Source organism: Siniperca chuatsi, linkage group LG18 (genome assembly GCF_020085105.1).
Source record: "Siniperca chuatsi isolate FFG_IHB_CAS linkage group LG18, ASM2008510v1, whole genome shotgun sequence".
NCBI classification, from domain to species: Eukaryota; Metazoa; Chordata; class Actinopteri; order Centrarchiformes; family Sinipercidae; genus Siniperca; species Siniperca chuatsi.
Genome location: NC_058059.1, coordinates 27,093,858 through 27,120,884, shown reverse-complemented (window position 1 = coordinate 27,120,884; position 27,027 = coordinate 27,093,858). Strand labels below are relative to the sequence as shown.

The 27,027-nt window shown below is 40.8% G+C and overlaps 1 protein-coding gene and 1 long non-coding RNA gene across 3 annotated transcripts; one reads left to right on the top strand and one right to left on the bottom strand.

Annotated features, from left to right (window-relative positions):
* Positions 1–327: 327 nt before the first annotated feature.
* On the top strand, positions 328–26,474 carry ptpa (protein phosphatase 2 phosphatase activator). Of its 2 annotated transcripts, XM_044173493.1 has the most exons (10): positions 329–440; positions 1,410–1,519; positions 2,119–2,205; positions 3,364–3,489; positions 4,733–4,850; positions 6,454–6,553; positions 7,408–7,532; positions 10,236–10,336; positions 19,203–19,310; positions 25,010–26,474. In XM_044173493.1, exons 1-10 carry the CDS (start codon positions 416–418, stop codon positions 25,082–25,084), a joined length of 975 nt encoding a protein of 324 aa, XP_044029428.1. In that variant the 5' UTR covers positions 329–415; the 3' UTR covers positions 25,085–26,474. The 2 variants fall into 2 exon arrangements, with proteins under 2 accessions (XP_044029429.1, XP_044029428.1); XM_044173494.1 differs by lacking the exon at positions 19,203–19,310 and having other exon boundaries at positions 328–440.
* LOC122865287 lies at positions 10,415–11,916 on the bottom strand. Its single transcript, XR_006375447.1, has 2 exons — positions 11,865–11,916; positions 10,415–11,775 (listed from the first exon to the last, which is right to left on the bottom strand). It is a non-coding gene; the product is annotated as an uncharacterized LOC122865287 (long non-coding RNA).
* Positions 26,475–27,027: the final 553 nt, after the last annotated feature.

Sequence of the window (27,027 nt, the reverse complement as noted above, 5' to 3'; positions counted from 1 at the left end):
TGGCTGGCCTTCCGTCCAGGACCTGTAGCCTCTGGACCCAAACCTCACGCCACCGTTATAGTAATACTGTAAATCTTTGCACATTCACTTGGAAATATGTTGCACGTTGCACACACTGTAATTGGAATAACATATTATACATATTCTTTATTATTATTTTCTTATAATATTTTTGTTTTAATATTCTTTAATATCTTATTACCAATTTTATAGTTACGATTCTTGACCCGCAGTACTTGCTTTATATTTCTACTATGTTTATTGTACTACTGTACTACTACTGTACTACCACCTCTACTGGCAGCAGAGCTGAGCACCCGGGATGTCTTGTGCTTTCCGAGCAGCGGGGGGCAGTAATGAGCTGCGGCTGTTTTAAATCTGCCTAAAACCCACGCAGAAGCCTGTCAGCCTCGCCATGGCGGAAACAGAACAGCAGTCAGGTAATTGTAAACGCACAGCTCAATGCTTCTGCTCAGCAGCAGCAAGTTCTGTATCACCTTTGCTCTCTTGCGTTAAAAGCTGCTAGCGTTAGCAGGTACGGCACCCCGCCACACGGGACGTTTAACGAATCAACTTTATGTTAGTTAGGGAAGCCCAGAAGGCATGTCACCGCTGTCCTCAGGCAAAGCTACCAAGATAGCGTTATATTTTGAATAACTGAAGTTGCCATTACTTTAATTACTCAACCAGTTACTCTGTATTGCTTCGTTAGCAGCCGTTGTCACACAACAGAACAACAACAAAAAAAAACCCAACTCGCTTGCGTTACTGTCCGGGATGTGTTAGCTAGCACGTCGAGGGAGTTAGCAGGAGACAGTTTGCAGTGTTGCACCACTGCCTTTTCCTAATTCATTGAGAACATCATCAGGACAAACTCTGTTTAAAAGTCGGAGGGTTCAATTATTCCACGATTGCGCTTTATAAATGCAAACCAGCCGTCACAAAGACTGATATGACGAATGGAGCCAAGTATTCACGTTGCCATTGAATGAACGTTGTGATTAAAGGGCTGATCTAGCAATTTAGTATTTCACTTCCATAGAGTTGGTCGAGTCACAAGAGACAGATTTAAACACGAAATACCCCGAATAGTAGTCCCTAGTTTGGGTCAAGCTCCGAAAATACTGGATCCTACATTTCCCATAATGCAACTTAATAGCATCTTTTCATTAGACGATCCCTGCTTGGTAAACATCCAGTTTCCTGTGATAAATCTATAGTAGAACATGTATACAATTAACAAGATCTGATCCAGTGAATACCTAATTCACTTATTTGGAAAACCTAAAGTTAGCTGCCACAAAACTACAAGATATCTGCTGCATATCTAAACTGGAATTATCTCTGAATAGGTTTATTTAAATCAATTGGCATTCATATAAGAAAACCGTCTCTGCTTAATTATTTAGGATCCACCCCTGAGGATGAAGCACCTGAAGTCACAGCCAGCGACACCTTCATGGTACCCAAGAAAGAAATCAGTATGGTGCCTGACATGGGCAAGTGGAAGCGATCTCAAGTAGGTTGCTGTGTGAACATGTTTCAGAATCTTCTATTTTTGTCTATTTTGTTAGAAATAACATGTGGACACTGGGACCAGCCCATGTTTCTCAAATCACCCTTTAATGCTCACTGGTTTCTTACATAGTAAAAGTGAATTTGGCGTTAAATTAATCTCTTAACAACAAAAATGATCAGCAGTTCTAGGCTTTGTTCACACCTGTAGTTTGGTTCCTGTAGGGAGTTTCTTGTAATTTATGGTTTGCAGAATTGTTATTTTCTGATTCCAAGCAAATTATTATAAAAACCTAGGAAAATGATTGTTGACTAAGTTATTAAGTTCTTGAAGTGCATGTGTGACACAACATTTTCCTTATCGTGATCAATATCAATTTAGTAAAAATGTATCACATTATTTTAGGTCTTGTAGCAGTTCGTCTGACTACTCATCCTGATACATTCCAGTTTTCAACACATCTCAGTTCAACTTAATTTTATTTATATAGCGCCAATTCACAACAGAAGTTAGCTCATTGCACTTTTCCTGTAGAGCAGGTCCAGACCGAACTCTTTATAATATTATTTACAGAGACCCAACAGATCCTCTCCTCCTTACAGGCGTATGCTGACTACATGGGCTTCGTTCTGACACTGAATGAAGGTGTGAAGGGAAAGAAGCTCACATGTGAATATAAGGTGTCAGAGGTATGTTGCCTTTCTTATCAGTGGCCTCTAAAAGAATGTGCTAGTAACCTTTGACATTTAAAAGGATTATTGTTATTATTGGGGGTGAAAGGATAGGAAAACAATACTCGTGGCCGTGTTTCGTTGAAAGAGTCGGGCGTCATGAATACAAATGTTTTTGAGGGGGCAACGTTTCATAACTTGATTTGAACAGTTTTGGCTGAGAACATTTGATGATCACATACAAATCAATAATTATTTTGATCTTTCAGTCTGTTTTGTTTTCACTTTAGTGAACATCTGCTTGTGTGTGAAGTATGTTTAAATGACTTGAGTTGTATATACAGTGCGTGATGGAGCTGACGCTACTCATCCTTCAGCAAGAGTCCAGTTAAGTACAACATGTGTGAAAAATCATTCTTGACCTTGGTAATAGTAGTTTGACAAAAAAAAAAAAACTCAACTCAATGTCCACTTACAATTTCTTTTCTGGAACTTTCAACCGCATCTCAGTCTTCATCAGCGGATAGAGTTTGCTCAGTCATGTTATCTGACCAGCTTTTTTCAATAACGCTCTCCAGAGCGGAGGAATTTGAAACCGCAGGTCTCTTGTTGTAGAGTGGATGGGAAAATCAGAGTGTTCCTGAAACTGTGACATACTGTAAGCCAGCTCACACATGGTCAGGTACCATGTGGTAGAAGACCACTTCCTGTTGCCTCCCGTTTTTTCCACAAGCACTCATTTAAAATGTAAACATACCTGTATTTCTGTTTAAGCCATCAGATGACAGCACAGTATAAAATAGTGTTGTGATCGACGTCTCGGTGCAGCAGCATAGGAGTTACTGTTCTCCCTCAAGCCGCATTTATGAGCCAGGAAATAATCACTTTTTCATACTTGGCCATTTGTCTGAGAACAGAAACAGAAAAACGTGTCCATGGGAACAACTCAGTTGACGTTCTGCTATATTGAAACACAAAGTAAGTGACCACAGAGGTTTGACCAGCTGAGGCTCAGCAGGCAGGGTCTGACTATAACACCCACCCCTGAGCTAAAGATGCTAGTTTATTGTTTGCCCTTTTTCTCTTTATGCTCATTAAAACCCATCATGTGATGATGATGATGATAAATATCAGTTACAGTGTTGCTACAGTCACTGTTGTCTTGTTGTCTCACAGACAGTGGAGAAGTTACTAGATCTTTTGGGGACTCTGGACCGATGGATCAACGAGACCCCTCCTGTTGACCAGCCATCACGCTTTGGTAATAAGGCCTACAGAACCTGGTACACCAAATTAGACCAGGTTAGTACACACACACACACACACACACACGTCCAAGAGCTCAGACAATAGCCCCTTTTATACAGCCTGTTCAAGGCGGGATTGTTGCGCGGCTATTCTGCCTCTCCGTTCTGTATGAACGTATGTTTAGTGTAAGAAAGCAAAGCCGGCGTAATCTTCTTTCCGGCAGTATTGTGGGATCTCTGGAAAATAAACGTTACTCTAGCACTTTTTAAACACTGCCTGATGCCGATCTGATACCAGCGTTCTACATTTTCCAAAATGTAAAATCGGTAAACCTCTGCGTGGTACTGATTACGATCATTCGGCTATGGGTAAGGTAACGACAGACCATAACTACATATCAGTTGTTAACTACAAGTGAGGCGGATCACACTATCCTTTTTAGGGTTGTACAGATTTCAGTCATAGCCTATCAGAATCAGAACCAGCTCTATTGCCAAGTAGGTTCACACATATGAGGGATTTGCTTTGGTATTTAGGTGCGAAACAATAAACACAGTAGAAATATATAAAGAAAGATAAAGCTAAGATTTATGAACTGGCAGGTTCTTGCATTAACCTCTTAGCAGCAGACACGCCATCACGGTCAGCTCGTCTAGTGCATGTTACACACACAGTTCCTGCAGATACAGACCGCGCGGAGCTGCAGGGAGTGGCTGTGACCACAGCTGACGCTGCATGCTGTTCTGTGTGTCCATGTGGAGATACATGTTTCTACACCTCTTCACCAAAACACTGTGCCTGTTCATGCCTGTTTTTTCTCACAAACCAAAACCGACCTGAAGCATCGTAGCTCCTCCGCAGTGTTTTATGACTGCAGTTGCTAAAACTTAATTTTTAATTAATTTTAGTTAATGTTACAGCGAATATCCAGTTTTAAAGTAAAGGCCTACCACTGCTTTCACATTAAAATGCACTTATTGTGAGGCTCATGCAGGAAGTGACCTAGTATCAGCAGTAGCATTACGCATAATTTGCTCACCACATTAAGTGAACCGAGCAGAACAGAAAACTGTATTTACTGTGGATCAGCCACGTCTGGCCGACACCCAATCCGCTTAATTAGGTCAGTGTCTGCGCCAACACAGTGCATCCCTAAATGAGACTGTAACTAATCTCATTCCACACAATCCACACAGCTTCCCCATGTTTAATTTAACACACACACGCTCTCTCACAGCCATGCATACGACCACATGCTCTGTATGTAGATGCCTTGTGTGTGTGTGTGTGTGTGTAGGAAGCAGAGGCCTTGGTGTCAGGACTGCTCCCTGCTGACAGATGTGCTGCAGCTCCAGAGATAGCTGTCTATCTGAAAGAGTCTGTGGGGAATGCCACCAGGATAGACTATGGAACAGGTCTGTGTGTTGGTGTTTTATGTTTCAGTCCAATACTATAATTCTATACTAGGCACTCAGGTTAATCAGCTGTTTAGCAGAAGTTATGGGGCAGTATAAAATCATAGTAACAGAGAAATCAGAGGCCCTGCTGACCTAGGCTGGGGACCTTTTGTTGCATGTCATCCCTGCCCCTCTCCCTCCTCCTTTCCTGTAAGTTTCCCGCTACGTATTATCTAATAAAGGCTAAAATGCCCCAACAATACTAAAAAAAATAACATATTTTTCACTAAAAACGTAAAGCAAAAACTTTGCTGTCATATTGTATTGCATTTAGCGGTTCTTTGCGGTGTTACATTAGAAAAGTTTGGGTTGTTCCTGCCGACATTCTCCCGCTAACATTAAAACTGCACCAAACCTTTGCATAACCCCCACCATCTTTAATGTTAAAGAGTCAGCTCTCACTTAGCCCTAGTGTTACCTTTCCATGCAATTTTGGTTTTATTTGTTCATGTATCTGTCTCTGAGATTTCTGCCTCCACCCCAAAAAATAGAGGTGAATGGAATTTAGTTTGTGATGCTCACAGTGCTGAAAAATTATATATAATATATATTTAAAACTTTAATGTGGATAATCCACGGACCTCACTGTCAACAGTTTTCATTGAAACACATTTCTACCAAAGAAATAGTCCCAAGAAAACTCCCAGTGTGTACTGTGGATGATCTGCAATAACAGGGACAGTGTTTCTGCAAAAACATTCGTGTAGAATTTTAAAAATATTTTTTAGCTGTGAGCTCCAGAAACTCATATATGTAAGAACAGATAACCTCTAGAGATAAGTGAGAAAATGTAATTTGGGCGGACCAATCCTTTAAACTAAACATTACAACCATTTCATGATTTATATCTAAATGTAACAGTTGATCTATTCCCTAATCCCCACCTTCCAGTTTTGCAGGCCAGTCACAGCACTTCTGTCCAAAACCCTGTTGAGATCTGTCATGTTGAGAGATGACTGCGTAGCTGCGTGTTATATTTCAGGCTGTAGATATACAACACAGACAATAGTGTATGTTTCACTGTGTACAAAGTAGGCTTGATCCAGAGCTTTACAAAGTCAGCAGGCATTTAGTCCTACAAAAGTGAAGCTGTAAAAAATAACACTAGACAAGGAAAAAGACCTTGAGTGTTTTAAAATACTACACGTGAATTTAAAAACAAATTTGCAATATGTGTAAGCCAAATGTCCTGTAGATACATTGGAAACTAGGTTATAATAATGTATGGAGCAGGAGTGTCATTCTTTGCAAAGAGTCAAGAAATTTAAAATTGATTCCTTGGAACCTTTTTGTAAAGAAGACATTTGGACAAAAGGCCAAATATCCTGTTAACGTTACTCAGGCAGAAGTTAATGTAGTGCTAGTATCAGTAGTATTATCTAAACTAAAAGTAATGTAACTGATTGTAGTAGTAGTAAGTTGTATAGTTAAAAGCAGAATTAGTAGCTTGATTAATATTGTCAAGTTTTGTTCCTCCTGTTACTGTCAAATCCAGGAAGGGACCTCACGCAGATCTGTTCACGTCTGAAGATCTGTAATGTGTGTATATTTATCTTCTCAGGTCATGAAGCTGCTTTTGCTGCGTTCCTCTGCTGTCTCTGTAAGGTTGGAGCTCTCAGGGTAGATGATCAGCTGGCTATCATTTTTAAGGTTTTTAACAGGTGAGCTGTTACTGCTGTGGTCTGCTTCATGTTACGCACTGCTATACAGATAATGTGACGGTGTGCTTCATTCTGTCTGCCAGTCGGCTCCACCACTTTGGTTCAGACTGAAATATTTCACTTACTGGATGGATTTCCGTGAGATTTTGTACAGACATTTATGGACCCCACAGGATGAATCCTAATAATGTTGGTGATCCTCTGACTTTCCATGTAATTCCATCATCAGGTCAAACTTTCAATTTGTCCAGTACTTTGGTTTATCTGTCTTAACAGTTTGGTTCTCTTTACAGAGAGCTTTAAAACCTCACAGCGCCGCTAGCTGTAGACTTTGTCCACAATCACTCCATATTCACTACACAGTGCACTTTACTTACCTCTGCCATGTGCCGGAATCCTGTGCGAAATGTATCTACTTATTAATTCAATTTATTTTATTTATATAGCGCCAATTCATAACAGAAGTTATCTCGCTGCACTGTTCCTACAGAGCAGGTCTAGACCGAACTCTTTATAGTATTATTTACAGAGACCCACCAAATCCCACCATGAGCAAGCATTTGGCCACAGTGGCAAGGAAAAACTTCCTTTAAGAGGCAGAGACCTTGGATGAAGGGAGTATAGTTATTAGTGTCCTCAAACATTCCAACAGTGGAACTAAAACAGTAGTGTCCATGATATGTACACTACTTTCTGCTAACAATCCCAACATTATCTCTAGTTCAGAGTGCAGCTAGCACGGTATTAGCTTAACTGTTGATATTGATCACTGTCTTTTCTAACCCTCCTACAACATCCTGCTCTGTGTGTGTGTGTGTGTGTGTACGCTGTTGTGTTGTAATGTGATTTTGCAGGTATCTCTCAGTGATGCGGAAGCTGCAGAGGACCTACAGAATGGAGCCAGCTGGAAGCCAAGGTGTGTGGGGCCTGGATGACTTCCAGTTTCTACCCTTCATCTGGGGAAGCTCCCAGTTTATAGGTAAGAGCCTGGCTGTATCTGAGGAGGATGCAGATGGGGTAATTGAGGTTGGGACATGTAGTGCTATAATGTTGATGTTACACTGTCAGAATGGGGAACACAAGTGTGGAAACTAATCCATTCAAACAAAGAATTCCATATGTGTGAAAGGAGCCTAAAGTGGCATTAGTAAATACAGGTTGATGTGAAGCTGGAACTGTTACCACACAGGAGTTACTAGGGCTGAATGATTCATTGTTTTTATACAGATTTTTACATTTTTTATCTTGATTTGAAAGTGCAATTTTCTAATCACAAGATCCACAATTTTATATTCTAACTTACATAATTAACCGTGTCTTAACAAGCTGTAAAAGGTTACTGTTTAAGCCGGCGACTGTTCATTTCACCATCTATAATGACAATGGTCAACAGCAAATTTACTGAGCTGTCATTACACATTAAATCTGTTAGTTAGCGAAACGAGAAAGAAATCCTGTCTGCTGCCTGGTTAATATGCTCTCAGCATGCCGCTGTCTGTACGTTTACGCCTGACCAGAGGAGTGGAGAGTCTTTTTCTACATAAATGATCGGTGGTAGGACCGTCACTTTCTTAAAAAGTCCAGATCAAACAAATTCAAACTAACATGTAATTCAAACACAACCCATATAGCATGATGCCAGAAACAAAGCCAATGTTGGCTTTGTACGTTTCTGCAAACCACGTTGAATATTGACATTTTACTACATATAATACGTATCATGTCAGCATTTCTACAATATGTATCATAGGTAACGTGACGTGGTTCAGACATCTTTAAGAAGTGACATTCTTAGCTGGATGAGGGTGGTGGTTCGACCGACAGTCAGATAGCTGGGGAAGCAAAAGCAGCAGAGACCACCATTTCAACCAACACCACCGGGTATTTTAGCGAGACGTTGGGACATTTGCTGGCCTCTTTCTGGCGACGGGGTATTTGAACCCAAATCGTGCTGTTTCCCTAACCCTAACCAAGTGGTTTATGTGCCTAAACCTAACCAGACCTTAACCACAGCGTGTGAAACTTTTCTATAGAAAACTAGGCAAGACTTTTCTCTGTGATTAAAAAAAATAATAACAATAACAGAAAAAAGGACATAAACAACAAATATGTGATCATTTTCGGTACAAACATATCTTGTTTAAATAGAATGTCGACCACAAATACCGGCCTTTAGTTAGATTTATAGAAGACAATCGCAATTTAACAATCGCCCCCGCTCAGGGCCTGACCGCTAAGCCTTGGCCACCCGTACTTTTTAACTTGGATTCGGGGACAGCTTAGGCCACTTTCACACCTGTAGTTCAGTTAATTTGGTCCAGACCAAGAAAAAAAAGCTACACTCACACTTATTACTAACAAACCAAAAGGAGTAAACATGAGGTCATATGGACTGACTGTTAACTCATTGATTGGACAGTGTTGGTGATGTCATCCTGCATCATCAGCGCTACATGGCCTGATGTGTTTACTTACCTCTCTGGTGTCACAAAGAGCTCACCAAAGAGTAACTGATTATGAGCATTAGTAATCCAGACTGCAGCTGGTCCTCATGTATCATTATCATATATAAATAGTGACCAACGTGCAGAAACGGGACAAGAAAGAAGTATTTTGTACCGTAATATTACGTGGTCGCTACATTTCACTCACCTTTTATTGTGAAACTGCACAATGCACCTCTGGTTTAACTCAGTCTCTGATTGATCAGGGAAAATCACAGCACTCCTGTGGTGACGCACATATGTGTTACCATGGTTACCAAATGATCTTGCATAAATATAGGCAGTACATTACTTATAGCTTGCTGATCAGGAGATCGCCTCCTCAACAGTTCACGATCAGCAGATGGATTTAATAGTAGTTTAGCTTTTGAATTTATGCTAAAATCACATTCATCATCATCATCATCATCATCATCATCATCATCATCATCATCAAATCCTGTGGTTGGTCTGCTTTGATTTCACACCTAAACAAAAAAACGCACCAGTGTCTGGTTGAGTGGTCTGCACCAGGGTTCCACTGACAGCTTTCACCCCAGTCTAAGTGACTGATGATGAGTTTACGAACTCCACCACCCAGGTTAGGTGTGAAAGCACCTTTCAGAGGTCCCTGTTGTCTGAGGAACTGATTGAAGCTCTGACGTATAGGTAGGTATTAGGCCATGAAATGCTATAAAACAATAGTGCTTAACATTGAGATTTAAAAGCCAATCTAAAACAGGGCTGACATGATCTTTAGAATTGTAGACAATAAGACTTTTTCACAGCAGTCATTTTGACTCATCGTAGGAAAACCACAGGTGTTACTAATTACATTAACATTGGCTCTGTCGTAGTCAGGTGTCCCAGTAAGCCATGAGTGAGCCAGCATGAACAATACCAGGAGCCTGAAACTGAAGCAGCTAAATGGAATTCAGCTGTCATTCATTTGATTATTTACACCTGTGCTGAAAGACAGAAAACTCTGCTAATGCTGATTAGAAGTCATTGCTGCAGTTCTGTTCATCCTGTGTAGTGGTAGAAGGTCAGGTTTGGGACAGAGTCCCCATGATATTGATAAATGTACACATCCCTACCTCTCCACAGCGTAGGGAGAGCAGGCTGATGTCAGTCAATGGGTAGGTGAATGGTGACACCGGGTGGCGAACATGTGCACTTACAGCTCATTCTCCCTTCAGATCACCCAACACTGGAGCCTCGGCACTTTATCGATGAGAGGGTGGTGAACGAGTATCACCAAGACTACATGTTTCTGGATTGCATCAAGTTCATAAATGAGGTGGGAAAATGACTTTCACAATCGTCACATTTGATTTCTTTTTTGAATCTGCTTTTTGTTTGCTCAAACAAGTACTCGTGTGATCTGTGTACTTTTATTCAACATGCACACTGCATATTCACCTTACAAAATGGTAGTTACTACTGTATACTAACTGAAGGTACACGGGGGGGGGCATGCAATATATACTCCCTCGTTATGCTTCTAATGTTTTTGAGCAGTGTCAAATAGGTTTTAAAATTTGAGTCCATGCTATGGTGGCATTATATGGACAAAACAGGACAACTTTAGAATAGAATACTTTAAAGCCGCTCTAATCAATATTTTTATATTTACAATGGCTCAGATGACCATGTGTAATGTGAAAGGTGTCTTTCATAGTGATGAACCCACAGAGAATTAGCAATCTGCAGATCTGCTCAGCTCTACGGAAGCTTTTTGCATCTTTCAGTTCATTGTTTTGGCTTTACACCCCACAACTTTACTGTTTTTGTTCTCATCAACCTCGCTTCCAGCAGCAGCAGCCAGTTCTTTTCAACAAAAGAAGCCCTGATAAACCCACAGTACACTACCTGCCCTGCAGCAAACAGCACACAGACACAGTTAACAGCTAGCTGGTGAACACAGTGGAGCATTTAGCAGCTAAGCCAGATATTTTTCTCGGGAGTTGGTGGAGACCAAAACAGAGAGAGAGTGAATATTGGACTAGCATTCATGAATGAGGTGAATGGAATTTAGTTTGTGCTGCTGTGAAAAAATACATTCAAATAATTTAACAACATCATCTCTTTCCAGACACAGTGTCCCTGATACTCCAGATTAGGGTGGGCGATATCTACCAAATTGGCATATGACGATGTCATCAGTGAAACATTGGGATGAATGATGACATCATTGTTTTGTTTTTTTCTTTTAAGAAAAAGATTTTCGGTGTAGCCCCGAGGTTAGCATCAACTTCAGCCCTGGAGGAAGACTGTGTTCGGGAAGCACAGGGAAGACTTTGTTTTCCTCCAGGGCTGAAGTTGATGCTAACCTCGGGGCTACACTGAAAATCTTTTTCTTGAAAGTGATACAAATGTAGTAAAACTGAAACACTGGAATACCTCATTCCAAATGTATATCTCTTATATCTCTTTTGAGATAAAATTGTCAAGAGATAGAAAATGTTAAAAATTGCTGACAGGTTAAATTTGTATATTAATGCTGGAAATTAGCCATAAACCAGGGGTTAGTTTAGTTGACCTCAGCTTTCCTGCTGTTTTATAAGTTGTTTATTTTTTATTTTTGTTTCCTGACAAAGGGTGTGAACAATCTGTCAATTCTGCATTACGTGGGGAGGTATCAAAATGGAGTACTGCCCCCTAATGGACATTACCCTCATTGTGTGGTTGAATTCTTCCAATTTCTTTAAAGCTCCAGTGTGGAACTTTTAGGAGGAGCTGTTGGCAGAAATGGAACATAATATTCATAAGTATGTTTTCATTAGTGTATAATCACCTGAAAATAAGAAGCGTTGTGTTTTTGTTACCTTAGAATAAGCCGTTTTTATCTACAGAGGGAGCGGGTCCCCTTCCACGGAGGCCGCCATGTTGCACCGCCGTGTTTCTACAGTAGCCCAGAACGGACAAACCAAACTCTGGCTCTAGATAGGGCCGTTGGCGTTTTTCGCCAGTTTTGCGGCCAACGTAGTTTCTCCTACACGCTTGGAAGGGGAGGGCGAGGCGAGCGGTATTCAGATGGCTGCAAACTGCAGTTTCACCACTATATGCCACTAAATCCTCCACACTGGACCATTTCCATTTTTTTCTTGCTGTATCCTATCTACTTTGTACTGATGTAGCTGTTGGAATTAAATTGGTGGACCACAGCTGAATGTGGTTTTGTCCAGGAAAAGGAAGACGGGGGTAAGGCAGATGGATTCTGTTGGTAGAGTGCCAGAGCAGGAATTGTGTGCTTTGTTTTTGGTTTTGGAGGAAGGGGGGGGGTAGTAGAGGAGGGCGTTGGTGTAGCAGCTACATCCTTTTCCTCCTTCCCACTCAGACGTAGCACCTCCTTCCCTTTTTTCTCCTCCTCCTCCTGCTGCTGCTTGACCTCTCCCTCCTCCTCACGGTCATGAAAGGATGCTGCTGTTGTGTCAAGAAGGGCCTCCGTGGTCCTCCTCATCCGTTTCTCAATTAGAATTTCTTGTGACTTCACTCTGTCGTTTTGTCTTCTTCATTGTCAGTTTTGTTGACTTTAATTTGGTATCTTTGGTGTGACTGAGTTTTAGAGCTGAAACAATGAGTTGGTTAAACAGTTAGTCGATTGACAGAAAATGAATCTGCAACTATTTAGATAATTAATTAGTCATTTTGGTCATTGCAGCTTATCCAAACTGAGGATTTGCTGCTTTTGTCTGTTTTTATATCATTGTAAACTGGTCATTTGAAGATGTCACCTTGGGCTCTGAAAATAGACTTTTTTTTTCACTTTTTCCTGACATTTAATAAACTAACTATATAACAATTAAGGAAATAATTGAATCAAAATGTATCAATAATGAAAATAATAGTTAGTCACAGCCCTGATATGTTTTCAGTCTGGCTTTCTCTCCCTTTTCTTTCCCTTGAATTGAAATGTAAGTTAGTGTAGGAAACATGGTGGCCTTTCAACCACGAAGAAGCACTACCTTGGTCTCTGACAGCAGCAGAGCACTCAGGCTAACCAGTAAAACGTGTTGAAAGATTTGCACAGCATCCTTCACCATCTTCCAGTACAACGTCCCCTGAAAGTGGTCAATATTCTGGTGGTGTGCCATACATTGTGCTCCGCTGTTTTCACATTTCCATTATTGTCATACCAGGGTTCAACGTTAATGTATTTTTTCTCTTGCCCAGTTGGGCAAGTGAATTTAGTAAACTTTGATCAAAGTATATTTATATAGTATATTTAACTCTTTACTGTGAAAATGATATTATATTTTGATACTTACACCAACATGATGGCTCAGTAACCTACATGTTCTCATCTAAAATCATGATTATATAAAAACAATTCACCATACGTCTAAGAAAAGGAGTCATTTGTATCTGAAAATGAGTTCATATAAAACGAGTCTGCTTTGGCAGGTTTGGGCTTAAGGACTTGTTGCTATGACAACAGATCCAGATACATTTTAAGCCAGCTTTTGAAGAACTGAAAAATCCAGACTCGCGTCAGATCATAAAAGGATCAAATCAAGCTAACTCGCGTATCCGTGTTCGAAGAACAGAGCCCAGGTGGAAACATCTGATGACACTGCTGACCAGTAAAAGGCGGTGGTGTACTGCTTGTTTTTGACAAGTTCAGCTGGTCACCTGCAAATGGCTCATTTAGTTATAAAGAGAAGAGTGGAGGCCTGGTCACGCCAGAAAGTCGTCCAGCAAAATTCATACGCACTTGTTTGCGAAATGTTTGGTTCTAGAAGCTTGTTGTCGTGAATATGCTCGCAGGGCTAGTTGGTGTAGCTGGCCCGCTAGTGCTAGTCAGTCACAATAGTGGTTAAAACACGGGGACACATTAAAGGTGGTTCCATTCTAACTCAAAGTGCAAGGTTTCGGTAACCATAGCAACAACACGAGGCGTAATAGTTCACCAGTTAACTCTCACTGGTGAAATGATGGTTACAAAACATGTTAAATATACAGTATTTGTTTTTGGTAAATGATTCTTTCCTTTCTTGGATCTATTACTCGACTTCAGTCTTGACTGCAGACTTGTTTTTCCTCTTTTGTTTACTGTCGCTCAGACGGGCCTGGAAGCATGCAACACTCCACATGTACACCCAAGTATTTTCCTCCTATTCACACACATGTGGATACTTCAAACTCATGTTCTTTTTTTAATTCACACACAAGGCTTGTGTGTGTGTGTGTGTGTGTGTGTGTACGTACGTACGCGCATCGTCCTGAACATGAGTCACTTCCTTCCCCACATACTGCTGTGAATCACTCCTTCCTCCAGGGAATATGGGCTGTCTCCACCCCCCTTTCCTCCCTCTTCCATGCCCTTCCCCCATGTGTTCTCATGCGAGGCCCTGGAAAGTGTCTACAGCAGTGGGGGGGGTGGAAAGAGGAGGAGCTGTTAGATTGATGCCGCAGGGTCTGGGTTTGGGTTCCTCTGCCTCTTGGGAGAAAATGGTGGGAAAACAGTCTATAGTGCTCACTTCATTCATTTATGAATTCATTTGTTTTTGTCAGTCTTACATGTCACAGTGGCTTTCTACCTATTGTTCTTTTGTCTGTAAGCTCAACTCACTCGTTGATTCCAGAATGTATTCTTAAATTCTGCATGTTCTTTTTACTACATTCATTATATTGCTGAAAGCAGAGTAATCAATGTAATAAGAAAGCAATGTAACCAGTAGCTTTTTTGCATGTTTTCATTATAAGGGGGACTGAGAAAACAGGCTGTTGTGTGCAGTCACACTCATTCTTCTTGCTCTGTATTTTTCCTTCAGCTTCTTTAAGCATATTACTAAAGATGATAACGGAGCCAAGAAAAATGCAATAATCAGAAACAACCGTACCATCACAGCATTAGGGGCTACATAACCAGGTTCAGTGTGCTTTTAGGATCATTTCCACAGTTGCTGTTCCAGACATCTACAGTGGGGGCACTACTGGGTGCTGGTGAGTGCAGCTTTTAAATTATAATCATTGACTAGCCAGCCAGCAGCATCAATAAACTCCACAGGGACTACACTCCCTGCAGTAAATAGATTTTCTGTATTAGATCAAAGGGATATGAGATCTGTGATCAAAGTATATAAATACAGTAAATCTTTTGTAACAAATTCTGTCTCAAACCTGTAAGTCATGAATGTATCCCACACTGCCTTAGGTTTGTGTAACAATTTCCACGTTTTTTTTCTGGCATTAATATTGCCCTTCCAAAACATTTCTTACCATTTCAATATCTTTCAATATCTACATGGAAATAAAGCCAAATGTGCAGATTAATTAAAAAGTATGCCAAAACGATGCTGTCCTATTGGAAAATTGCTTCCCTGATGAGAAGTTTTATCAGTTGCCTGTGAGTGCAAAACTGTTTTACAGCCACCTCTCATATGTCATATTTAAAGCTGCACTAATCAACATTTTAATATTAACAATAGGTCAAATGACTACATGTAATGTGACAGATGTCGCTCACAGTGACAAGCCTGCAGAGAATTCTCACCCGGCTGTGCCGTTCCCCCCAGCTCTACAGAGTTGAGCATCTTTCAGCTCATTGTTTTGGCTGTAACGTCTGTGACTTCACCCACAATGTTGTTTACAGCTTTTTCTGCTGCCCTCATGTGCCCCAAAAAATGTAATGAATGCAGCTTTAAACATGCAATAACTGATTTTCAGCCACTTGGGTGCAGCACAAACAAGCAAATATTATCACCCTTAAAGTTGATGTGGCGTAATACACACATCCAACAGACACAGAACAGCGTTAGCATTCATTTGGAGTTGTTGTACTGGTCATCTGATGATTCTCTCTCTGTTAGCTCTGTGTTTGGTCTCCACCGACTCCTGAGAAAAATATCTGGCTCTTTAGCTGCTAAACGCTCCTGTGTTCACCAGCTAGTCGCTAACAGTGTCTGTCTGCTGTTTGCTGCTGAGCAGGTAGTTTTCAGACCTGCTGCAGCCAAAGCGATGAGAGCAGTGAGAGTGAATCAAAACCACATTGTGGCCAAGAAAACCAAAACGATGAGCTGACCGACGCTCCCGAATCAAGATGGCTGCCTGACTGGTGAACTAGTTGTTACTCTCCGCAAGCAAACGGAACTATCTAAGTTTCTGGATTGAGATGCTTCTAAAATATATCATCGCAATCGAAACAAGAAACTTTTATTGTAGATGAGTAGTGAGAAGGAAGAAAATGTCAAAGCAGAGGCAAAGACATTCTACCAAACAACAGGAGCCTGGCACACACAAACAATCTCCCGAGAACACTCAACCGATGAGAGCGTGGAAGTCGTGTCGGGCATTGCTGAATTATTGAGAGAATTCCGCATGAAAACTTCAGTAAACTTTGGAACACTGGAGAGAAATTACTGAACTACGGGAAGCTCTTGGAGATAGGAAAAAAGAATGGATGCAGCAGAAGTGAGGATTTCAGAAAATGAAGACCATGAAAGGAATATTAATAAAGTGTTGATCCAAACCCTGCAAGTGCAGAAACAGTTGGAAGCAAACTGTGAGGATCTTGAAAGACGAGCCCGAAGGAAGAACGTCAGAAACTACTCGGTGCCTGAAAATTGTGAAGGAAACGATATGACTATTTATTGTACAAAAGGCCTCACTGAACATAGGATGCAGGATTATGAATATGATGTCGATCCGGAAAGCCATGTGTTTAATTGTATCAATGACACTTGGAATTATTAAACTGATGATCAATTTAATGTGAGCGTTAAGTTAGGGGATCATTTTTCACTCATTCATTTCAACTGGAGAAGTCTTTAGTCTTAAATTTCAATAAGATCAGTGAATATTTGAATACATTCAGAAGTTCGTTCAAAATAATAGCTTTATCTGAAACATGGCTAAACATGTAGAACAGTTACGGATGTTGTGTTGGAATGTATAGCTGTTGAAAGTGAGATGGAAAAGACAAGAAATGTTGTTGCCTGTATCTGTAGAACACCAGGGTCAAATGTAGACCTTTTTAAAGAAAGAGTTTAGTAGAGAGAATAAATTACAGAAAAGCCTGGTTAATATGTAGGGATTTCAATATCCATTTCCTCAATGTAGACATGGATGATTATATAGTAGGAGCATACACCCAGTGATCACTCAGCCCGGTAGAGTGACTAGTTTGTGCTACAATAATTGATATTTTCACAAATGAAGTTCAGAATACTATTTAAAGTGAGCTATAAATAAATGATGATTTACCTGTTTTTATAAAATGATTGTCAACTCAAGAAAAATAAGGAAATATATCGGCCCACATTTGTTAGATTAAGAACAGATGAAACAATAAAAAAATAAATTCCAGAATGACCTTTGTAGAAGAAGACTGGTTTGGAGTATATGTGGAGGAGGCGAAGCAGCATATGACTTACATATCACTGTATGACAAGAATTGTCCTATACTGCTGTGTGGGAGGAAACAAAATTATGGTTAAAAAAAGCCTTGGCTGACGCAGGGATTCCAAAAGGCACGCACGAAGAAACACAATTATATAGAGATGATGTTAAATATCAAACTAAGACTGCAGAAATGGACAATGTACAAAAATAAGTTGACAACAATAATGAGACAAACTAACGAATATTATGAGAGGTTGAAGGAAACTAGGTGGCATAAAAGGCACATGGAAGAAAATAGCAAAGGTAATTCCAACAGTTTGAATAACTACAGAGCAGAGTTGTTGCTTTCTCTGCTTTCTAAGGTGCTTGAAAAGTGGTTTGCACAAAAATAAAAAACTCATTTTATGGTTTTCGGTAATTGAAAAAGGATGATCAATTCAAAATGGCTATAGAGGGAGTTCATTGAAAGTATTTGAAGCAAATTTTGGGAGTCATAATGAACCACACCCTTGGTTGGAAACCTCCTATAGAATATATAAGGAGAAAAGTGTGTAAAAGTATTGCAGTTTTGAACAAAGCAAAGGATTTTAGATTTGCTGCACTTCATATTGTGTACTGATCACTTATTCTTCCATATTTTGGTTAAGTCTTTGTATGTATTACCGAAAAGAGCAATGAGAATAATAAGCAAGGTGGATGTAAGAGAACATACCAGTAGGCTGAAATTTAAAAAATTGAGTTGATTTAAAAACGTTATTAATCATGTGTTGTGTTTATATTAAGATTAAACGGCGAGGATCATAGAAGGAAATTGAATTTCAAACGTCCGTATGCACTTGCTACATTAAAGCAGATGTGTATTTGACTATATGGAGTGAAACTGTGGAATTCTCTGGACGGTGACTTAAAATGTTGCTCAAATATTATTCAATTTAAGAAAATGTATCTGACATGATCTTACTGAGTAACATTTATGTTAAGATGACTGTCATTGACTTTTGAGTATGTATTGAATTTTATGTAATCTGTGAAAAGAAAAGGGGGGGGGGGCATCTGTATTTGTTGAGAAAGGGGCAGGTACTATAAGAGTTATTTGGTAATGGAATGTGTGTAAGTAGTCTGGGTTACAGTGTAGTATTTGTTTTGGGAATTACACACTGAAATTTGTTTGATTGGGGAAAAAGCAGCTTCAGTCAGCTTGAATTCAGTTATTTACGGTGGATTCCACCGGTGACCCATTTTCACCGTGTGCTTCTCCACTGGATAAGCTTGCTGTGTTCCAAAAACTCAGTTTTGCCAAAACATGGCTTTTCTGCCATGAACATGGGTCATCATTGGAGCCACTGTAGCTGACTCAACTCAGGCTGACCAAAGCTCCGTCACTGATGAAACGCAAACCTCTTCAAAGCCGCTGAGTGTTTGCTACTCTAAAAACAGAGTTTGGCTTTAATGATGGTTTCAAGAGGACTAAAAGGAAGGTTTAAGAGCTGTCCTGTTAAAAATCATTCAAACCTTGTGGTGCAATAGAATTAACTAAAGAGGTGAACTGTGATTTATATACAATATCTATTAATCAAAGGTTGGAGTTAGATGGTTATTAAGCATAATTTTGTGACTTAAGCCTGCGCACAAACATACACTTTGCCTGCTTCGATGCAATAATGAACATGCTCCATTTCCTTGTCATTCTCCTACATAATCAACACAGTGTGAAGTCCAGTGCCAAGTCCTGTCCTTTTGTATGAGTGTGGATGAGCTACACCAGACGTCTCACTTGTCCCTCTTCACCTCATCTTTGTCACTCTTTCCCTCTTCTGTAGATGAAGACTGGTCCGTTTGCTGAACACTCCAACCAGCTGTGGAACATCAGCGCTGTTCCTTCCTGGTCCAAAGTCAACCAGGGTCTGATCAGAATGTACAAGGCCGAGGTACGCCTGCTGCGCTCTCTCTCTTCGTCACGGATCAGTCCAGTTCTTCAGTGATTTATCAGTCTGATAAATAGCTTGGTGGCCAAAGAGTCCATGCAGGTTTTAAAGCATCAGTCTAATATTGCTGCTTGAAGTCTTGGCTGACCCAAAATTTAAAAAAGTGAAAAGAACATAAATTACAACTTACATAGAAAACCACAAAACTTAAACTGCATCCTTCCATCCAGTTTGGACCTCAAAGTCAGCACTGTGGAGATTTGTATTCGCTCAACGGTGCGAGTTTTCTTACCACCGAAGTTGAAATCTGTGCTAAAGCATTGTGAGGATTTTACTTGGCCTGCAGAAAGAAATCCACTGATCACGGCAATTCTGTTGAAATGAACTGATTTGAGTCTGAAAAATGACTGTTAGAAAGGCTGTCTAAAAAGATTTTTCAACGATGTTTAAGAAGAAGAGTTGGTCATGCTAGCAGCACAGTGAGGCTGTACTTAGCAGTGCGTCGACGTTAATGCTAATGTCAGCATGCTCACAATGACAATGCTAACATGCTGATGTTAAGATATATAATGTTTACCATGTTCACCACTTTAGTTTAGCATGTTAGCATGCAAACATTTGCTAATTAGCATTAAATACAGAAAGTACAGCAGAGGCTGAAACCAAAGCACAGGACAATTCAAGAATTTGACCTGATGGTGGCGCTACATGACAAGTCAGAGGATCGCCAAAGTTATTACAGTTCATCCTGAGGGGAACATGAACGACTGCACCAATAGCTGTTGAGACATTACACTAAAAACCACAAATGTCAACCTCATGGTGGCGCTAGAGGAAAAGTCAGAGGATCAACAAAGTCATTGGGTTCCGTCCTCTTGGAACCATTAAATGTCTGACTTTGGTGATCCGCTGACTTTCGCTCTAGCGCCACCATGAGGCTGACACTTGTGGGCGAGACTGAAATACTTTTGGATGGATTGCCATGAAATTAGGTCCAGACATTTATTGTCCCTAGAAAATGAATAATGACTGACTTTGGCGATCCCCTTTAGAGCTTTTATTCTCTGTCCGAACCTGATTGGACCCGACCGATTTTTATTTTTTTACATATTTTTATTTCATATTCAGTTGCCATCAACCCATTAATTAATGAAAATGTTGAGATTTACAGTAATATTTTAAAACATTGGAATAAGCGGGTCATTTGCTGTTTGCGCTCACTGTCTCGCAAAGAAACGAGTGTTACAACGAAAGCAATGCCTGTTCTGTGTAGGCCATAAGCCCCATCTACTGTGTGTATTTTAATTTATCTTCATTTTAAATTGATCTTACATTTTTGGTTTTGATAATATTTGGCACTAAATTATATGCCCAAAATGTTATCTTCATTTTAGTTTAATCTTACATTTTGTTATTTTTTCGTTTTTCTTTTGCACTACATTATATGTACAAACCAGGGACGCTGGAGGTCGGTCACAGTTGGGGGTGCGGAGAGAAGGTCCGTCTATATAATGACATCATACTAAATGGTGCGCGATATTCATGTTTTTTTAATTCATTGGAATGGCCAGGATATATCTAATAGTTATTAACAACAATTTACAACAATTTGAAAACTTTTACACCACAGCAGACAGCAAGCTTGAACACCAAATACTGTATGTCAAAGCAGCACAGCAGCATACGGTCAACAACAGGAAGTAATGCACGAGCAGTGAAAGGAGGTGAAGAGGGAGAGTGAGCACGAGCAGCCGATGGTAGTTGAGAGGAATGCGGCGCAGTGCGGAACAGACGTTCCACAGAGACGAGCGGCTCGAGCGGCGATCTGTCTGCCTGTTGACTGTTTCCACAGTCACACACTTCACTGATGAAGCACAACTGTAGAGTAACATCACGCTTCACGATCACTGAAGTGAGTTTTTATATCACGTCCACTCTTCTGTCCATATTCACACGCTCCCTCTCTCTGCTGCCACTCTGCATCCCACTCTTTAATCAGCTGATTGAATTTATTTATTAGTTTTTATAATAATTTGCACGATATTATATGCACACTGTCATTTACTTTAGCTGGTAATAAACTATTTAAATCATTTAGTTTTTTGTTTGGTTTATGACCAAATACCTGCAAACTAATGACAATCACATCAGCCTCAGCTGGACTTTTGTTTCATGCTAATTAGCAAATGTTACAATGCTAACACACTAAACACTAAAGATGGCAACCATAGTAAAGGGTACATTTGCAAATCATCAACATGTTAGCATTGTCACTGTGAGCATGTTAGCATGCTGGTGTAAGCATGTAGCTCGCAGCGACCAGCCCCTTTTCTACAGCCTGTTCGAGGTGGGATTCTTACGCAGTCATATATACGAGCACGGAATGGGGGGGCATTGTTGTGCCGCCTTTGAGCCGGCAGCGGAGGCACACGTGTGTGTGTGTGTGTGTAGTGTACAGTGGAGGTTACAGTCTGTCAGTGAATAAAGGCTGCAGCTTCTCAGCACCAAAGCTCCCTGTGTTGTTTCCCAACTGCTGGAATAGCGTTGCTATGACGATCAGCTCCGCCCACCTTTCCAGAATCCTTTTTTTGTTTGGTTCAGTGTAAGAAAGCAAAGCCGGCGTAATGACAGGTCTTCTTTACGGCAGCATTGCAGCGTCTCTGTGAAAAAAGGCCTTTAGTCTTGTTTACACCTTAGGAATGGCTTAAGTAAAGATTACCAGCATATTGTGTTACGCTGCAGCTTGACGGTGTGTTTTTTTCTATTTGGAGCTTTTGGACCGATTGGACTTCAGACTCGATTTCAGTTTGAACTTGATTATTTCGTATACATAGAGGCATAGCTACATGTAATGATCTTTTCTTTCCTCCCTCAGCACTGATATTTTTCCTATGACGGCTTTGAAATGCACATATTCAAATAGAAACCCGGTTAGGCAATACGTGGTCAAGAAACTAGAACCAGAAGCTGTGTAAACTGGATTTCTTGTAATCCTTCACCCTGATTACAGAAACTGAGTTTTCTTGTTTACATGACAAGAAAGAAATCAGGTTTCTGCTGAAAGCCGACTGCAGGTTCCTTATGAGCTAAAGGCCCGAACACTGGGAGAGAGGCAGGAAAGGGTTAAGAGAGGAATGGAAAGAATGGGTGTGTGTGTGTGTGTGTGTGTGTGTGTGTGTGTGGGCGGTTGGGGGTGGGGTTGGTGGGATGTCTAAGCCCGTTCTCCCCGCCTGCATGCCCACATCCTGTGTTTTCCAGAGCAGCCTGTGAGTCTTCCCAAAGAGCTGAGGGGCCAAGCTGTCTGTCCCCCCCACCCCCACCCCTGCCGTTCCCTTCATTAAATCCTCCCCTCCCTCTGTCCCGACCTTCCTCCAAGCCTGGAGCAACCATCAGCAGACTTGCATTCCTCTCTCCCTTTTCCTGGCCCCACACAGGGTTCCGGGCAGGGAGTTGTACTAGACCGAGAGAGAGCAGAATCCACCATTTTCTGTGAGAGAAGGCGATTCTGGGGCCTTGACGCCTGTTTGGAACAAACTGAGTGCGTGAAATGACACGCGCTCAGGGAAACTGGTGGATGGACTTGGCCTGTTAGCTTGACTTGAATGGATTACACAGAATTTCACAGTATTGTCCATACTTGAAAAGATGATCAGCCACCCAGCTCTCACCACCTATACATTTTAAAGGCCCCTACTAGCGTTTTTTGCACATTTTAGCCCGTTTACTACCAGTCGTGTATAAGTGGGGGGTTTTTCAGGCAGCTGTTGGGTTCACAACATTTCACTGCACTATAGACAACAATCAACTTGCACAGGCTTGAAACTTGCTTGAGATGGATAATTCGTCTCAGTGAACATCATGTCTGATTGTTGTTGTTAAAAACAAGCTGGTTGTAAGTCTCAACAGCTTCATTTACATACTAGAGGGAAATGAATGAAATCCAGACTGCCTGAAAGAAGGCAACACATTCAAAAAAGCACTTACCAGATCAGGCTGGTGTTAATCTATACTTTTCTCATTGTTAAATCTCATGAAGAGACCAAAACAAACAGTGTTAGTCCGTCTCTCACCACCTTCTGACTGTGTGGCTCTCAGCTCCAAGCACATTGGTTCCTACTGAAGACATGAATCTAAAAGATTCACAAAAATATTTTCATTTTCAAAAAAGCCTTAGTAAATTCCTGAAACAGGAAGCTGTAGTTTTTAGCAAAAGTTGGATGAATCCACATGTGGTGCTGCAGTGAGTGTTTGGGGCAGCAGGACGGTGTGTGTGGGGCTGAGGCAGAATAAACTACAGTGTGTGTGTTCATGGTGATGAAGGAACATGTCAGCCAGTGCAGCAGAGCGGCTCGCTGATGGGTTTTAATAGAAGATATGTCAGGCTTTATACACACACAACACTTGTCAGTAGATACATTCATTGTTGCTTTGAGGCTTTTTATGGGATCTGAAAAATATAGAATGTCATCAAACCTACCTGTCTGTCTGACATTATGGTATGCCGTAGAAAACGGCCAGCAGTATGTAAAGTGTGCTTTGGAGGTAAGGAGTAAAACGTTTAAAAACACTGGGGAAGCCATGTACGATATAGAGCACAAACAACTATACGTGTGGATTAAGTTCGGAGACGTCATCAATGGGTTTGCCATAACTTTATTCAGTTCAGAGAACTAGCTTATTAAAATGTATTAACACAGATTTCATTGACGGCATGTGATTTGACAAATTGGCATTGATTAAATATCTGTTTAGATCAAAGTTCTGTGAGGCGCGTTATTCCACCCAGATGATCATGACTGAAAGTGTCACTGCACAGACAGACTGAGCACAAGAGTTCAATTCCACAGCCTCCCAACCCCCACTGCAGACACCCAAAACCCCCACCCCTGCTCCCCAACACTGGGTCCATGTCAGCACACACAAAGGGCCTCGTCTGGGTTGATCCACGGCCATTTTGAACGTGTTCAGAGTGAAAGGCCCGAGGGAAGAGTTAACAGCAACGCTTTAGGTCAAGGTTAACTCTGCGTTTGGGCTTAAAGACGAGGACTTGTCCTGTCTCTAACCTTCAGGCACGGCCAACCTTTTGCTCACCGCCATCACTGCTCCCTGTCCCAGTGAATGAAAGCTATAGCCTAACAGATACCGGGTTTCTTCAGGCCAATACCGATAGGAATATTTGAGGTAAAGAAATCCAGTGCCAATATCTCTGCAGTGAGATAATATCAGCTGATATATCAGTATGGCTAATCTATGGGTGTAGCTCAAGAAAGAATGTTAACCCAGCCGTAGTCTCCCATTCAGTAATGAGACAAAGACAGACGTTAATTCAGTTTTTCATCATCTCAGAAACATCGCCAGGATTAGACCATTTCTTTCAAAAATCTGGAAACTGTTATCCACGCCTTCATAACTCGCCCATTAGACTACTTTGGGGCTTTAGTTACTCTTTAAGGACAGTATTTCCTGGAAAGCATTCATGGTGTTGTACACAGAGAAAGTGACTAGTAGTTGTAGAAGGATAAAAGAAGAGCAGGCATCAGTGTCAGTTTCGGAAAGTTACGACATTTGTCGGATGCTGCCTGCCCTTTGTTTGAGGCATTCTGAGGCTTTAACCATCTTCCGTTTAAATGCTTGCTTGTTTTTTTCTCATTTTTCTCATGTTCGTAAAACAGTCCCTCTCTTTTCTCTCCTCCCATCTCCAGTGCTTGGAGAAGTTCCCTGTGATTCAGCACTTCAAATTCGGTAGCCTGCTGTCCATCCAGCCAACGAAGCCTTGACGCTCATGCCACGCACGCGACGGAGAGACCAAAATCCCAACAGCTCGCCCTTCCTCTGGCATCCTCACATGCAAATACAACCGTAGCAAAAATCAACCACATGTAGTTTGACACACGCATTCCCACATGTGAACGCGTGTGGTCATGAAAGCTTGTAGGTCATCCATGACTTGAATGCAGAGCATGTTGTGGATGGCCTTTGTGATTTTGGAGCAACTTTATATTTTTGTCAATTTATTTATATAATGGATAAAGTTTGAATCAGGCTCCTTTTTGAGGGGACGAGGGGATTATTATTTTTTTGTGTGTGCTCACTGATGCTTAATGCTTGAATTTACCTCCTGAGCAGTAGGCTCATTCAGAGTGAGGTGATGCAAATAAGACTTTGTGTGACTTCTTCAGAATTCTTCAGTTTCTTCTTCAGTTTTAGGTATTTTCTTGGTTTTGCTTTTAAGGCCAAATGTTTTAATTTAGTTGCAAATGTACCGGTATTTTAAGTGCCCACTTTCCTAAACCAAATGTCCTGACATCTCAGTGTCTTGCTCACAGATGAGATTTTTAAAGCTTCCATAACAGCTCGTCCAAAATGGAATGTGCAGAATTCCATTCACCATAATTTAATGAAAAGTCCGTTTAGGTAAGAATCTTTGTATGAAATCTTTGTTGCTAGTTTTATTTTCCCTGACCAGTCACTGTCAATAGTCTACACCCATGTCTTCATCATAGTCCCAGCTCACCCCAGTCTTCAGTTCCATTTATTTTACGTCACATTGTAAATTGACAGACCACACTTGAATAAATTCTTGTGGGTTTACTGCGCAGCTTTTTTCTCAAAATTCTCAACCTAGTTCAAGTATTGTAGTTTTTTACCCCAGATTTGAATCCAGTTTTAAATGAGTGTTAAGTTCTGCATGTGTTTCCTTTGGGAAGTCAAGATCATTTAATAAAAGAAGCTATTTTGGTGTTTCGACGCTGACCTGTCAAACCTGATTTAGTACATTTTGTCTTTCCGTCCTCATTCAGCTGCATCACGTGTAACAGGCTTCAATTTGGTTGGTTTGAATTCTGAAAAAATCTTTTAAAATGTATTACTAGTACAGCTGTCATCAACATGTCGTCAGAGAAGCGCCGTACTGAGAGGAATAAAGAGGGAATGATTTGAAACGAAGTAAAAGAAGCAAAGCAGCCCATGACTGACGGGAGAGGTGCTCATGTGACCGCCATGGAGATATTAGATGCAGTGATGATGATGCACTGTCGGGAGGATGCTGCTGGACAGAGACCTGCTTTAAGACGCTGGCAGCTGTGAGAGAGAGTTTCTCCAGAAACGACTGAAATGTATAAGCTGTGCTGGAATATGTCAATAAAAAACTAACCTAAAATCTAAAAACTCTCAGTAAATTGGCAGTCATGATGATGATGATGATGAAGATGATGAAGAAGAAGAAGATGATGATGATATGGTTAACAGAATTACATTTTGCATTGCAAGTTTGGTCTTGATTAAATTTGGCCTCATATTTAACCTAGACCATTCAGATGAAGGCTTTAGGATTTCAGATCTAATGAGTGTTTTACTATTTGTACCCGTTCGGCAGGTCCGGACCAGTTTAGTTCATACGCAAGAGAAGATTCTGTTTGTGTGAGTGGTTCCTGCAGGAGGCCCATTGTTTTATTGGAAAAAGACTTTGACTTGCTTGTGACCCAGAGATGAACCCCGGAGTGGGGCAGATGGATTCTGAGATGAGGGGAGAAAGTGTTGAATATTGCATGAGTCAGGACACTTTAAGGACTCCTCCATGTGAAGGATGATTATTTTTTAACAGACGTGGTTACCAGGAGTAGGGGAACTCCAGCTCAGGTCAAATTTACAATTCCAAAACAACATGCAACAGCCCTTTTTTTTTCACTTACAATGAGTCCTGAAAAGGACTGAGGTGGAA

What these genes read in the sequence shown, in the direction of transcription:
- ptpa (XM_044173493.1), top strand. Translation starts at nt 416, where the DNA reads ATGGCGGAAACAGAACAGCAGTCAG. An exon ending in GGTACACCAAATTAGACCAG is followed by an intron (nt 3,490 to 4,732) that starts GTTAGTACACAC and finishes GTGTGTGTGTAG; the next exon opens with GAAGCAGAGGCCTTGGTGTC. An exon ending in GCATCAAGTTCATAAATGAG is followed by an intron (nt 10,337 to 19,202) that starts GTGGGAAAATGA and finishes CCTCTTCTGTAG; the next exon opens with ATGAAGACTGGTCCGTTTGC.